At 52.1% G+C, this 14,415-nt stretch overlaps 1 protein-coding gene across 7 annotated transcripts in view; it reads left to right on the top strand.

Annotated features, from left to right (window-relative positions):
• LOC144770339 (uncharacterized) overlaps positions 1–14,415 on the top strand; it is a 288,592-nt gene that overhangs the window by 18,710 nt on the left and 255,467 nt on the right. For all 7 annotated transcript variants that reach the window (XM_078654786.1, XM_078654783.1, XM_078654789.1 and 4 more), the window contains exon 2: positions 4,439–4,836. In XM_078654786.1, coding sequence (XP_078510912.1) covers positions 4,500–4,836 — 337 coding nt within the window. In that variant the 5' untranslated portion in view covers positions 4,439–4,499. The remainder of the gene's footprint in view (positions 1–4,438; positions 4,837–14,415) is intronic.

Genomic DNA, 14,415 nt, shown 5'->3' with positions numbered 1-14,415 from the left:
ATTTTCCTTGCGATTGCCATGGAAAGCAGGGGTCCGTCATTGGAACTTTGTTTTAGCACGGTTTAAGCTGCAGTCTCGCGGTGCCCCGGGACCAACCCCATCTACCGCATGGAGGCTGGGATCAGGAGAAGACCACAAAACATGGTCACACAGGATAGGGCCCCCCTAATATACAACAGACTGCCCCCAGCCTTGGCGGCCCGCAGTGGGCGTGCCATCCGGCACTGCTGCGACATCCCCGAAAGGGGGGGAAGGCACGAGGGGGGACACCCTCGGCAACTACTCGCCCCGCTTCCCCCAGCCTCCGCACCCCCCAAAAATATACAACCGACTGCTCCCAGCCTGGCGGCCCGCAGCGGGCGTGCCGCCCGGCAGTGCTGCGACCTACTGAAAGGGGGGGATGCACGAGGGGGGACACTCACGGCAACCCTTCGCCCCGCTTCCCCTAGTCTCCGTGGCCAGGCGGGTCGCCCGGCACTGCTGCGACCCTCAGAAAGGGGGGAGCGTGCACCGAGGCGGGGTCCGGGCTAAAAAGGTGACACCACCAGTGGCGATCCTGAAATAGCCAGGGTATAAGCACTAACAGAGGCTGCCCATCACTGCAGACAATTTTGTGGGCGAGGTTTATCAATGCATTCCGCTCCCTTGAACCCAGGCAGAAGGCGTGCACAGTATTTCTTTCCCTATGTGTTCGACACACACAGGCATGGTAGTGGTGCACTAGATATAGCATGCGCTGCCCCTCAGAAGTACTGACCCATGATAATGCCATGTCGAGCTCATCGTGATTCGCTTGCTTGCGCGAACGCGCTCTCCGCCACAATGCCAGCGCGACAGCCTATACTACCATTCACCGGCGACAACATTATCGATGGTCCCGCCTAACATTTGTTCCTCTCCCTTGAGTGACCAGAAGCAGCGCAGATGCAGTGTAGGAACTGTAGATATGCAAAAGGAACTGGACACCCCTCTAGCTCGTATGGAGTCAGTGCTAGGGTGTTTTATATATGCTCTTTCCTTGTGCCTGTTTACTCTTCTCTGCAAAACATTTTTGTAGCGGCATGTAGCGTGAATGGCGTCTGTGTTTGACTGTCAAATTACATTTCATTAAGTGGCTGGTGGCTAAAGGTTTTAAATAAGTTGTGACCCAGTTTTGAAGAGTTGGCCACTGAGATTGCGGAATTAAAAAAAATATTAAAATAGATTTGCTGCGTGTTTATAAACCGAAGATGGCAGTCGCGAAGAATACATGACCTGTCAATGCGCGTGGGAGAGGGGCTTAAAATGTCAGAAGGGGCCTGCCAAGCAGCCTGAGCTAGAGGCCAGGGAGGGAGATGGTAATAGAAACTGAAAATGTGAACTATAGCAATAATAAAGTAACATATTACTCGTTTTTCAGCGCAATTGGTGCTACAGGTTGGCCAACCGGCTTTTGGTGGGAGGAGGTGGTGGACAGACATTTTATTGTGTAAATTTCCCTGTGTGTACCTTGCACTTACTTGTGGGGGTCGGCCTGTGTTCTAAATTCCGCAATATTTGATTTAGGCCTGGGCGCGGTCACCAAAAACTTCCCCGCGCTATGCGGCGTAGTGTGTGGGTTTTCGTCCGGCCGCGCAGTTCGAGCTGATTTTAGCGCTGGGTGTTTGTCCCGCGTTGGAAAATCAACGTGAACAGCACCATGTACAGCACTAGAGGGCAGTGTGGCATAGCACCATAGGTGGAGCAGTTGCAGTGGTAGTGTTGCTTAGCTATGATTGTGCAGCAGGTGCAGTGGCACCAGTGTGTGGTAGCTATCATTGGTGCTGCATGTGCAGTGGTACCGGTGAGTGGTAGCTACCATTGGTGGAGCTGGTGCAGTGGTAGTGTTGCTTAGCTATTATTGTGCAGCAGGTGCAGTGGCACCAGTGTGGCGTAGCTATCATTGGCGCAGCATGTGCAGTGGTACCGGTGAGTGGTAGCTACCATTGGTGGAGCTGGTGCAGTGGTAGTGTTGCTTAGCTATGATTTTGCAGCAGGTGCAGTGGCACCAGTGTGTGGCGTAGTTACCTGTTGTGGAGCAGGTGAGGTGTTATCAGTGTTACTTACCTATGATTGCGCAGCAGGTGTAGTACCACCAGTGTGGCGTAGCTAGCATTGTGCAGCAGGTGCAGTGGCACCAGTGTGGCATAGTCACACACACCACCAGCCATCCATGCACGCATCAATTGTTAACGCATACACAATTAACTATTGTAGCAATCTCAGTATGGTACACTTTACTTTTAAACATATTCATGTAAAGCACAGCATGCCACCATTACTACAATTCAAATCTAACCCACATAATTCCACTACACACCACATGCACACACTCCATAACACATGGCGAAAAGACATTGCCATTTACAATGCCATTAGCTCAAACTCCAATAAATCCGAGCCCGATTGCATTTCCAATGCTTGTTTACCATGCGACCTGCTAATATTGTCGTTGTACACTGTCGCAGGGGTCCCTCTATACTTTTTTACATGGCGGTATACTTGGCTTTTTGCATTATGATACATATGAAAAATAACCCTGTATCAACTACTGTTTCAGGCGATCTGAGGGCACTGTGATTCCATATTTTTATCGACTGTGATGCTGTCTTAACCACTATTTCAGGCAGTTTGCGGGTTCTGTTTAGACTGTGATGCTGTCTTAACCACCTTTTCAGGCAGTTTGCGGGTTCTGTTTAGACTCCAACGTATTGTGATGCCTTCTCCTTGCAGAATGCATTAAGTCGAACTGAGTCGCATCGGTCAATTGGTCCGGTTGTTTTTCCCGGCACCCGGGACCGGGAACTCAATCTCCCATGACTACCGTGGTCTCCACGTCGGACGTAATGATGTCGGACGTGGAGCCACGTGATGTGCGTAGTGCGCAAACCAGTGGCAGAACACAGAGGGTATTTTAACGAATTCCCGGAAGCCGCTGTTACCTTCGCGGCAATCCGGAAGCAGGCAGTCGTAGGAGGTTCTTCCCTCGGAACAGTAAGGAGTGTGGATGGGGGCTGGCAACTGTTCTACCTTCTGATACGGGCGCTCCTCTATGGGCTAACGCTGGGTGACTTCGTTATGCCTGGCTCACTTACACTTTGTCATTGACGCCTGGATCTGAGGCTCATCATTTTTCGAGCTTGATATGATAGAGCGTGTTGGGTGCTATCTGTCTCTCTTACTTTGTTCCCGTGCATACAGGTTGTGTTCTTGGGACACCTACCTGCAGGGCGCCATGTCGAGTTTACATCCTTAATAAACTCAGTGAGTACATGAACGGGAGTCACATTATACATCTCTCAGTGACGTTGCATCTGGGTTATATATCCTGTAAGCTAATACCACTACCGGATATACGTTCCGGACTTATGAAGATATGTAGATTTCTATATGTTCATAGCATTGCACGTAATAGTTGTTTGATTCAAATTGATGGGTGATGAATACATTATCCCCTTAAGCTACATGAAACGGACCAATTCTAGGATTTCTCTTGTCAAAATCAATGGGGTGGCTGAATAATATTGGGCACACACCCTTTTACAACATACTTATGTAGGAATGTTATCATTCCAGTTTTTGTTTCCCGTGTTGTTGGGATCCCCTCCACACATGTTGATTCAATTGGAATCCCATGTGATCAGTTATTTGGTACTTTGAACAAACTACGGTTTGCCAATAGCAGGACTGGTATCAACATATGTCCTGAAGAAGACCGGGGTGACCTTCGTGGCGCAGTAAGTCGGTCGAAACATGTTGACACTAGCGGTATTAGGATGGCTGTTTTGAGAACTTTATTTTCGCTTGGAAACACTACCCATCCTTTTTTTTCCTTTTAATCCTGGTTGTGGAACCTATTAATAAAATTTTGTTTGGTATCCCCAAACCAGTTTTAAACACTTCCCTATTAACTGCACGTGTTGTACACCAATTCTAGTCACAGGGTGACATTCACTGATCACTTTTTGTTGAGTGTATATGTTGTTTGGTTTTGTATTGTGTCCTTTGGTCTTTTATGTTTAACCCCTCCCTTATGCCCCGTCCAGAGTGTGGCTACACCTGGGCGTATTGTAAGCAGACCCGATGATGAAACATGTCACACACTTCGGTGTGTGAGTGAGGGCAGTATTTTCAAAACAGTTACATTTGTTCTGTTTTGTGGCGTTATATGTGGTTCCTTTGAGTCTAATCATTTTATTGAGCCCATAAGAATCAAAGGACGAGTGGACGTGCCGAGATTTGAACCTGTAATTTCGTCATTAACTTGGTTAAATAGAGGCCCTTGAAGTAGATTTGCATGCCAAGTGAGCCACCAGGCATGCTGAAATAAGTTCAGTTTCATTCTGATATGATGGTGTATTATTATAAGTGAACATTATACAACTTCATAACAAACTTATTTTTGTTTTTGTGACTCTAGGTTGCATGAAGGGTTCTGTACAGACAGTCATTCCCTCTGCATATGACTTGGTCGGCCCAGGATGCCTAGAGGAAAAATATGGCTTCAGGAGGAGATCAAGAGTCTTCTGAATGGTGTCCAAAAGTCAGGAAATCTGGATATTCTGATGTCCTCTCGCCATGCTAAGGTCATTGTGTGGGGTCCAATTACTCAGCATCTAGTGAGAGATGGGTATCAGCGCACCTGGAAACAATGCCGTGCAAAGTGGAAGGTTCTGCGCCGTGCTTTCCACTTGGAGCACGAATATAGACTCCTTTATGGGACACATAACAGCAAAAGAACTCCCCGCTACCGTATTATGCTACGAATGTGGCAGCAGGCTGGCCGTCCAGTCTTCAGGGAGCAACACGAAAAAACTAGTGAGTATAAAAATGTTCTTTCTAATTTATGCAAAAGGCTCATATATAACCCTGAGGTTTTTATTTTGATAGCATCTGCTCCCCTGCACAGCTCATTAGTTATGTATTTTGTTTTCTGCTACAAGTGGCATAATATGCTGCAGAGTTTCTTCATTTTATTGTTTGGCACAGAGCAAAACTATTGGAGTGGTATAGTAGAAGAAGGGGACGACACTCGCAGCAGGAAACGGATGCATCACCTATCATTCCTTTGCCATAGAAATGCTTTCATTGTTCAGCATGGACAGTGAGTGTTAATGTAAGATACCGCCTCTTTGTACAGTGTACTATAATGAAATACACTGTAGAAAGTGCAAGAAATCCCCAAACGAAGATAGAGGCAACAAGTAGATAATATTAACTCTCTTTTTGTGGTAGTTTGGGCGAGCAGTTAGGCTTATCAGAGGACAGGGTCACGCAATTGTTGAACTCACAGATGCAATACAATGAGACACATGCACAAGAATAAATCCAAGACCAGTTTTCTATAAACAAATACCGAGATTCTTTATATATGTTTTTAGAAGCAGGACTTCAAATTGTAAATATACCTTGTACAGATTCAATACTTGAATAATACTTTAGATACTTGTGGTTATTGAAATAAATGCAGTGCAGTTCAAAGTAAGCAGTACTTTCGGTATCTAGGCACTCGGCGATCGATACCATCAAATATTTACCATCATGTTCAGCGGGGAAAGCAATGGAAGTGAATAGCTGTAATGTAGTTTCAGATGACCACAGTCCTGTGGAAGGTCAGAGATCATATTCACAGGTGGGATGAAAGTCTTTGGGGACCCAGGACTCGGGTACAGCAGGTAGTCGGGTTGCACCTGGAGCAGGTGTACCAGAGGTCATGGGTGCTGGTTTCAGAGGTCACCGGTAGTGGTTAGGCCTCATGAGTGAGGCATGCCAATGTTGCTGATTAATGCCATCTATGCCACTGGCAATAGGTTACATGGTACGGGCTCTGAGGAATGGGGCTGTTTCCAGCGCTGGCCGTTGTGCTGAGAGGATCCCTAGAGTTGGTGTAGGCGTGCAGGGGTCGGTTCCACTGGAGTGGTGAACCAACAGGCATCTCGCTGCACTGTGTCGACATGGAGTGTGCCTGGGGTGGCTTGGTGAGCAAAATAACGATGGATTAAATCTAGATCAGTGACAGGGGGTGAATGTTTTGCCATTGTGCAACATTCCGTCCATCATCTTGTGTGTTTTGCGGTCCTTAACCACGGCGGTTTCTTTTCCAGCGGATGCCGGGGACTAGAGCCTAGTCCAAAGGGAGGTTCCTGGCAATTTGGAGAAGGCTGGAGGGCTCCGGGGTTTCTTGGGGACCTTGAAGGTTTCAGAAGAGACAGCAGGTTGCAATGGTCGAATCCTTAGCAGCAGCGGGGGTTTGAACCAGTGTCTTCTGGTAGGCTGAGGGGGCGACCACTGCGCCTCTGGCCTGGTCGCCCCCTCAGCCTACCTGCTTACCTGCTGCCCGCTGCACCAGATCCTCGCTGCCCGCTGCACCAGATCCTCGCCGCTGACGCTGCCCCAGCCGCCGCAGGGCCGCCCTCCGAGCCTCGGCCTCCCGTTTTCCCGCCGCTGCCAGCCCGCGGCCCCGCCCCCCCGCCAGCCGATTGGTCGGCCCGCTCCCGCCTCCCCGCAGACCCTCCCTACCGGCTGCCTTCTTAAGGGGACCCAGACCCTTCCAAGGGAGCGACCACTGCGCCTCTGGCCTGGTCGCCCCCTCAGCCTACCTGCTTACCTGCTGCCCGCTGCACCAGATCCTCGCTGCCCGCTGCACCAGATCCTCGCCGCTGACGCTGCCCCAGCCGCCGCAGGGCCGCCCTCCGAGCCTCGGCCTCCCGTTTTCCCGCCGCTGCCAGCCCGCAGCCCCGCCCCCCCGCCAGCCGATTGGTCGGCCCGCTCCCGCCTCCCCGCAGACCCTCCCTACCGGCTCCCTTCTTAAGGGGACCCAGACCCTTCCAAGGGAGCGACCACTGCGCCTCTGGCCTGGTCGCCCCCTCAGCCTACCCGCTTACCTGCTGCCCGCTGCACCAGATCCTCGCTGCCCGCTGCACCAGATCCTCGCTGCCCGCTGCACCAGATCCTCGCGGCTGACGCTGCCCCAGCCGCCGCAGGGCCGCCCTCCGAGCCTCGGCCTCCCGTTTTCCCGCCGCTGCCAGCCCGCGGCCCCGCCCCCCCGCCAGCCGATTGGTCGGCCCGCTCCCGCCTCCCCGCAGACCCTCCCTACCGGCTCCCTTCTTAAGGGGACCCAGACCCTTCCAAGGGAGCGACCACTGCACCTCTGGCCTGGTCGCCCCCTCAGCCTACCTGCTTACCTGCTGCCCGCTGCACCAGATCCTCGCTGCCCGCTGCACCATATCCTCGCCGCTGACACTGCCCCAGCCGCCGCAGGGCCGCCCTCCGAGCCTCGGCCTCCCGTTTTCCCGCCGCTGCCAGCCCGCGGCCCCGCCCCCCCGCCAGCCGATTGGTCGGCCCGGTCCCGCCTCCCCGCAGACCCTCCCTACCGGCTCCCTTCTTATGACGCCCCCGGAGCGACCGCGCAGCGGACGCGCGCAGCGGGAGCACCGAATGAGCGCCGAAGGTGCGCCAAAGGTAAGCCCGTCTACGCCCGTCCGCGCCTGGACCGCGCCCAGTGCCAGGACCCCTGCCCCCCACCGTCGGAAGCCGACCCGCCGGACCTACGACGCCACCGAACTCAACGCACTCAACACCGGCCGAACCCCGGGCTGCTACCGAGCCACACCGAGACGCACCCACGGATCCTTCAGCTGCCACTCCTGTAAGTTCACCTGCAACCGGACCCACGCCACACCAGCACCCACCAAGCCGAACACCAGCACCACCCACCTGAAGTGCATCCTGATCAACACCCGCTCCGTCCACAGACACGCCGTCGAGCTCTGGAACCTGCTCGACACCACAGACCCAGACGTCGCCTTCCTCACTGAAACCTGGATGAACGACTCCACATGGCCATCGCCATCCCAGAGGGTTACAAGATCACCCGAAGAGACCGCGACAACCAGACTGGAGGAGGCCTCGCCATCATCTACAGGGACACCATCCGCATCAAGACCAACACCGACGACACCCTGACAACCGCCGAACACCTGCACTTCCAGATCCACACGGACCCCAAAACCACCCTCAGAGGCACCCTGATCTACCGACCCCCGGGACCATGCACACAATTCAGCGAGGACATCGCCGACTTCATCAGCCCGCACGCCCTCCCCTCCGCCGACTACATCCTCCTGGGGGACATCAACTTCCACCTGGAGAACAACAACGACCGCAACACCACCACCCTGCTCGACAACCTCGCCACCCTCGGTCTCAAGCAGCTGGTGTCCACCCCCACCCACCTCGCCGGACACACACTCAACGCCGTCTTCTCATTCAGCAAAGACATCACCTTCAGCCACACCACCGGACTCCACTGGACGGACCACAGCTGCGTCCACTTCACCTTCAGAAGAACGACGATCCACCACCACCAGCAACAGGTTGCTCGAAGAAGCTGGAACAAGATCACAGCCGACCAGCTAGCCGCTTCCCTCAGCCAGCACCCTCCCGCCAGCTCAGCGAACCCCAGCCAGGCCGCCGACAACCTCACGAAGTGAATCAGCAACTGCGCGGACGAACTCGCCCCACTGAGGACCCCGCCCAACAGACCCGGCAGCAAGAAGGCCCCATGGTTCACCGACGAACTCATGAGTTCCAAGAAGAACTGCCGAGCCCTCGAGAAAGACTGGAGAAGGGAACCAACTCCGCACAACATGACCACCCTCAAGCTTGCTACCCGGAAGCACCACCAACTGATCCGCACCACCAAGAAAACTGCATTCAAGGACCGACTGGACAACAACGCACACAACTACAAGGAACTCTTCAACATCGTGAAAGAGCTCTCCAACCCCAACGCCGGAAACAACGACATCACCCCTTCGCAAGACCTCTGCAATTCCCTCGCCTCCTACTTCCACAACAAGATCGCGGACATACACAACAGCTTCAGCACTCAACCGACGCACGCCACAACCGAACCACCGCCCCCCACCACCACCCTCCGCGCCTGGACGCCGATCAGCACCGAAGACACCGTCCGCATGATGAACTCCATCCACTCCGGATCTCCAACCGACCCCTGCCCTCACCACGTCTTCAACAAGGCCGACGCTGTCATCGCACCCCACCTGCGGGACATCATCAACACCTCATTCGACACCGCCACCTTCCCGGAGAGCTGGAAGCACGCCGAACTCAGCGCCCTACTCAAGAAACCTACAGCGGACCCCACCGAACTCAAGAATTACCGCCCCATCTCGCTCCTCCCGTTTCCAGCCAAAGTCATCGAGAAGATCGTCAACAAACAGCTGGCCACCTTCCTCGAGACGAATGGATCCCTCGACCCCTCACAGTCTGGCTTCCGAGCCAACCACAGCACCGAGACCGCCCTCATCGCTGCCACCGATGACATCCGAGCCCTGATGGACAACGGAGAAACAGCGGCCCTCATCCTCCTAGACCTCTCCGCAGCTTTCGACACTGTCTGCCACCGCACCCTAGTGCAGCGCCTCAGCAACGTCGGAATCCACGAGAAGGCACTGGAATGGATCATCTCCTTCCTCGACGGAAGAACACAGAGAGTCCGCCTACCACCGTACAAGTCAGAGGCCACCGGAGTCATCTGCGGCGTCCCTCAAGGATCCTCGCTGAGCCCCACCCTCTTCAACGTCTACATGAGCCCCCTCGCGGCCATCGCACGCCAACACAACCTCAACATCATCTCCTACGCCGACGACACCCAGCTGATTCTCTCCCTCACCAACGACCCCGCCACCGCCAGAGCCAACCTTCACGAAGGGATGAAAGACGTAGCCGAGTGGATGACAACCAGCCGCCTGAAACTGAACTCAGACAAGACGGAAGTCCTCATCCTGGGCTCCTCGCCCTCCGCCTGGGACGACTCCTGGTGGCCCCCCGCCCTGGGCACCGCACCCAAACCGACAGACCACGCACGCAACCTGGGCTTCATCCTGGACTCCTCCCTCTCCATGACCAGACAAGTCAACGCCGTCTCCTCGTCCTGTTTCAACATCCTGCGCATGCTACGTAAGATCTTCCGGTGGATCCCCACCGAAACCAGGAAGACGGTCACCCAGGCACTCGTCACCAGCCGTCTGGACTACGGCAACGCCCTCTACGCCGGAACCACCGCCAAGCTCCAGAAGAGACTCCAGCGTATCCAGAACGCCTCGGCGTGACTCATCCTCGACGTCCCCAGACGAAGCCACATCTCCAGACACCTGAGAGACCTGCACTGGCTCCCAATCAACAAAAGAATCACCTTCCGGCTCCTCACCCACGCACACAAAGCCCTACTCAACCAAGGCCCAGGATACCTCAACAGCCGCCTCAACTTCTACGCTCCCAAACGCCACCTCCGATCGACCAACCACGCCCTCGCCGCCGTCCCCCGCATCCGAAGAGCGACAACAGGAGGAAGGTCCTTCTCCTACCTGGCCGCCAAGACCTGGAACTCCCTTCCGACCCACCTCCGCCTGACCCAGGACCACCTCTCCTTCAGGAAGAAGCTCAAGACCTGGCTGTTCGAGCAGTAGCAGCACCCCCCCACCCCCTAGCGCCTTGAGACCCTCTGGGTGAGTAGTGCGCTCTATAAATGTCCTTGATTGATTGATTGATTGATTCTGTGTCTGTCTCAGTTCTTGAACCACAGTGGTGTTCTTTCTTGTCTTCTTGTGTCCGTCAAATCTGAAGTCAGGTTCTCGGGGAGCCACCTAAATTCTGAATTTAGGGGAGGTCAGGTAGTAGCCATAGGCCTGCCTACCTGTAGGGTGCCTACACCCTCTTTATGCACACCCCATGTGCCGAGTGGGCATACCTTAACTCCTAATGGCGAATTGTGAAAAGTGGGGTCTACCTGGCCTGCCCACCTGAGGGTGTGGTACAGGGTGAAGGTAGACCCTCCTCTTACTTTACCTAATTTTCCCATCAGTCCTCCTGTCAAAAGTGGAGCAGGACTAGGGGGTTGCCATCTGCTTTTAACAGTAGAGGCTGGGGGTAGGATTCAAAGGGAGCATGTCCTTTGAAGTTCCAGCTTCTGCCAAGGCAGATCAAGCAGGGGGGGAGGTCTGACCAACTCCACCCAGTGCAGGCATTGTCTCTGGATCTGGAGAGCTCTGGCTCTCTATCAGAAACATGTCTGGTGATGGCAGGCTGGCCAAAACTAGACAGGAACAGCACCAGTGGTTGGTTAGATTTCAGGGAACCCTCAAAAAGGGTCTCATGTGCGAATTTATCAATACATCAGATACTGGCATAAGCAAGGCTTTATAAAGACAAGATGTTTAGTATCAATCATCTTAGAAATCAGTAAAGCCATCATGGAGCTAGGAAAGTCATGTTGACAAGTATTCAGCCCTTGTACGCTTTATGGCGTTCCTGTTCACTCACACCACCCAGAACAGACTTGACAGTGTAGGGGAATATTTGCTCATGCTGATAGACATAGTGCATCCTGTCTTAGGACTAAAGGCCTGCATTAGGGGTGGCTTACCTATATCTTATGCAGTGTGAGGGCGGCATGGCACCGTGTGCCATGTCAACTCTTCAGTTTGTCCTGCACCTGGACAAGCAGCCTGCGATAGCAGCACCACCTGGTCCGGGGTCTCTAGGGGACCTTCTTCTTTCCCCATGCCCTGGGTATCAGGTGTACAATTTACTGGGGACTTAAAGGGGTAATGAAGTTGTGCCAATCGTGGTACAGTTTAGGGAAAGGAGATCTGGCACTTGGAATATGGTTAACAGGGACTCAGTTCACTTAGAGGTCGAAATTACATAAGCTAACATAACATGTGTATTTGTAATGTGCACATTCACCCCAACAAGGTCTCTTGGCGCAGAATAACAGATGTTTATTGATACCCAACTCTGTGGTTTCAATGCGGTTCAGTGCGGCATGGGGCACCTTTACCCCATTCAGTGAAAAAGACATCAACAGGATTCTTCAGAGCATCTATCCATCTAACCACTTCAGTGACCCGCTGCCACCTGCCATCTTCAAAGAAATCAAGAATGTACTCATCCCCACCTGGACAAGGATTGTAAACGCTTCTCTATCACAAGGCACGATCCCAGACTGCCTAAAAGCAGCTCTGGTGTCACCTATACTAAAAAAACGAACACAGATAAAACTGACCTCAATAATTTCCGCCCTATCTCCAACATCCCACATTAGCCAAACTACTTGAAAAATGCGTACAATCCCAACTCTGTGTTCATATAGAGAATTTTGAACTCCTAGACCAGCATCAATCCGGCTTTCGGAAGGGGCACAGTACCGAATCGGCTCTCACGCATGTTATGGATGACATCTTAAAAATGCTTGACCAAAATGATTCCTGCCTCCTAATCCTCTTTGACCTTTATTCTGCTTTCGACACGGTTAATCACGACAGCCTTTCTATCCACTCTGAAGAACAGGATGGGTTTCTCAGGTCGGGTGTTACAATGGTTCTCATCCTTCCTTCACCACAGATCACAAAGAATCAAGGCAAACCACTCCCTCTCCCAGCCCTCTACAGTACTCATGGGTGTCCATCAAGGGTCCGCCCTATATCCTATCCTCTTCAACCTTTTTTTGGAACCACTAGCGAATTCTCTAAATTCCACGAACATTCTCTTCCATATGGACAACATCATCTCACTCAACACTACCCTAAATACTTCGCAAAATTGGTTAACGGAGAACCATCTACTGCTCAACCCCTCCAAAACAGAATTCCTTTTCATCTCTCCCCGAACCACATCTCCAAGCTAAACCCTTGACTGAATCACCTCACTGCCTTCAATTGCACCCCTCTCATCATAGACTCAGCCAAATTTCTCGGAATCACCCTGGACAAATACCTGAATATGAAAAATCATATCAGCAATGTGTGTAAGGAAGCTAATCACTTGATGAGGACACTTAGAAACATCAAGTCATTCCTTCCACAAAAGGACTTCAAGCAGGTAGTACAAGCACTGGTCCTGCCGAGGTTGGACTATGGCAGCGCTACGCTCTGTGGCCTTTCCAAATACACCCGGGCTCTCCCCTAAGGGCATCACTGAACGCTGCGGCCAGACTGGTCACAGGTACCAAAGGAAATGAGCACATATTCCCAATACTAAAATCTCTTAAATGGTTGCCCTACCAAGCTCAAATTCAGTTAAAGATTGCTGTTCTGACGCACAAAGCTCTGCATTTCAAAACTCCCAGGTACCTAGTGCAAAAGCTTGAATTATCCTGCGGTGGGAGAGCCTCAAGAAGCGCTGTCACTCATCACTCTCCTCCTGAAACCACCCATCCTTAGCAGTCTCCGAGCCTTCTCCTGCGCTGCCCCAAGGATATGGAACTCTCTTCCACCGGAAATAAGCAGAATCTCTTCAACGACTGCTTTCAAACTGGAAGCCAAAAGATTACTAATGAACACATTTTTACCTTAACTTGGGCTAGGATCACTTGTTCAAAATCATTGTTTCTACAGCCATTGTCGCATTGTGTGTCCCCCATCGTAGCCCGTTATATTCCTGTTTATCGTATTACTCTTCTTGATTCACTTGTCTGGGGAAACATGCGAGTATTCCTGTTGTGTATTCCTACTTGATGTCGATATTGGATCTATGCTCCTCTTTTCCGCATTGTTACCCCCTTTAGTAGCCTGCTACATACCCGTTTATTGTACTACTCTCCTTGATTCATTAGTCTGAGAATTATGAGATTATTTGTCTGGGATTTATGCAATTATTCCTGTTGTGTATTCTTACTTGCTGTCGATATTGGATTTATGTCCTTCCTTCCTTCCTTTGTAAAGCGCTGTTATCCTTCGAGATCTTGTTCGCGCTATAAAAAACTTTATATGAAAATAATGGTACTCATTTTATCGACCTCAGATGGATGAAAGGCTGAGTGGACCCACCGGGATTTGAACTTGTGACCATGAGGTTGAACACGGCCCCTGCAGTGGATGCATTAGGCCACTGAGCCAACAGACCCCGCTATGTCAGACATTAGGCAAAAAGTGGGGGACTAACCATGTAAATAAAGGCACTTTCCTACATGACGCCCCCCAAATGAAAGAAGATGAGACTACACTTCCCTTAGTGAGCTTTTATCATCTAAGTGGAAGAATCTAGAAAATCCATCTGCATTGACATGGGCAGTCCCGTGTCGGTGTTCCACTTCAAAGTCCATTCCCTGTAGGAATATGGACCACCTGAGCCATTTATGGTTGTCCCCTTTTTTTCTGCATTAACCATCTGAGATGCCTGTGGTCGGTTTGAACAAAGAAGTGAGAGCCAAACTGGTATGGCCTCAGCTTCTTCAGGGACCAGACCACAGCAAAGGCTTCCCTCTCAATGGCACTCCAATGCTGTACCCTGGGTAGTAGCCTTCTACTGATGAAAGCCACAGGCTGGTCTTGACCTTCATGATTTAGTTGGGATAGGACCGCTTCTATCCCA

This window comes from Lissotriton helveticus, chromosome 7 (assembly GCF_964261635.1).
Source record: "Lissotriton helveticus chromosome 7, aLisHel1.1, whole genome shotgun sequence".
Taxonomy (NCBI): domain Eukaryota; kingdom Metazoa; phylum Chordata; class Amphibia; order Caudata; family Salamandridae; genus Lissotriton; species Lissotriton helveticus.
The sequence above is the reverse complement of the archived record's forward strand: the minus strand, read 5'-3'. Positions and strand labels throughout refer to the sequence as shown.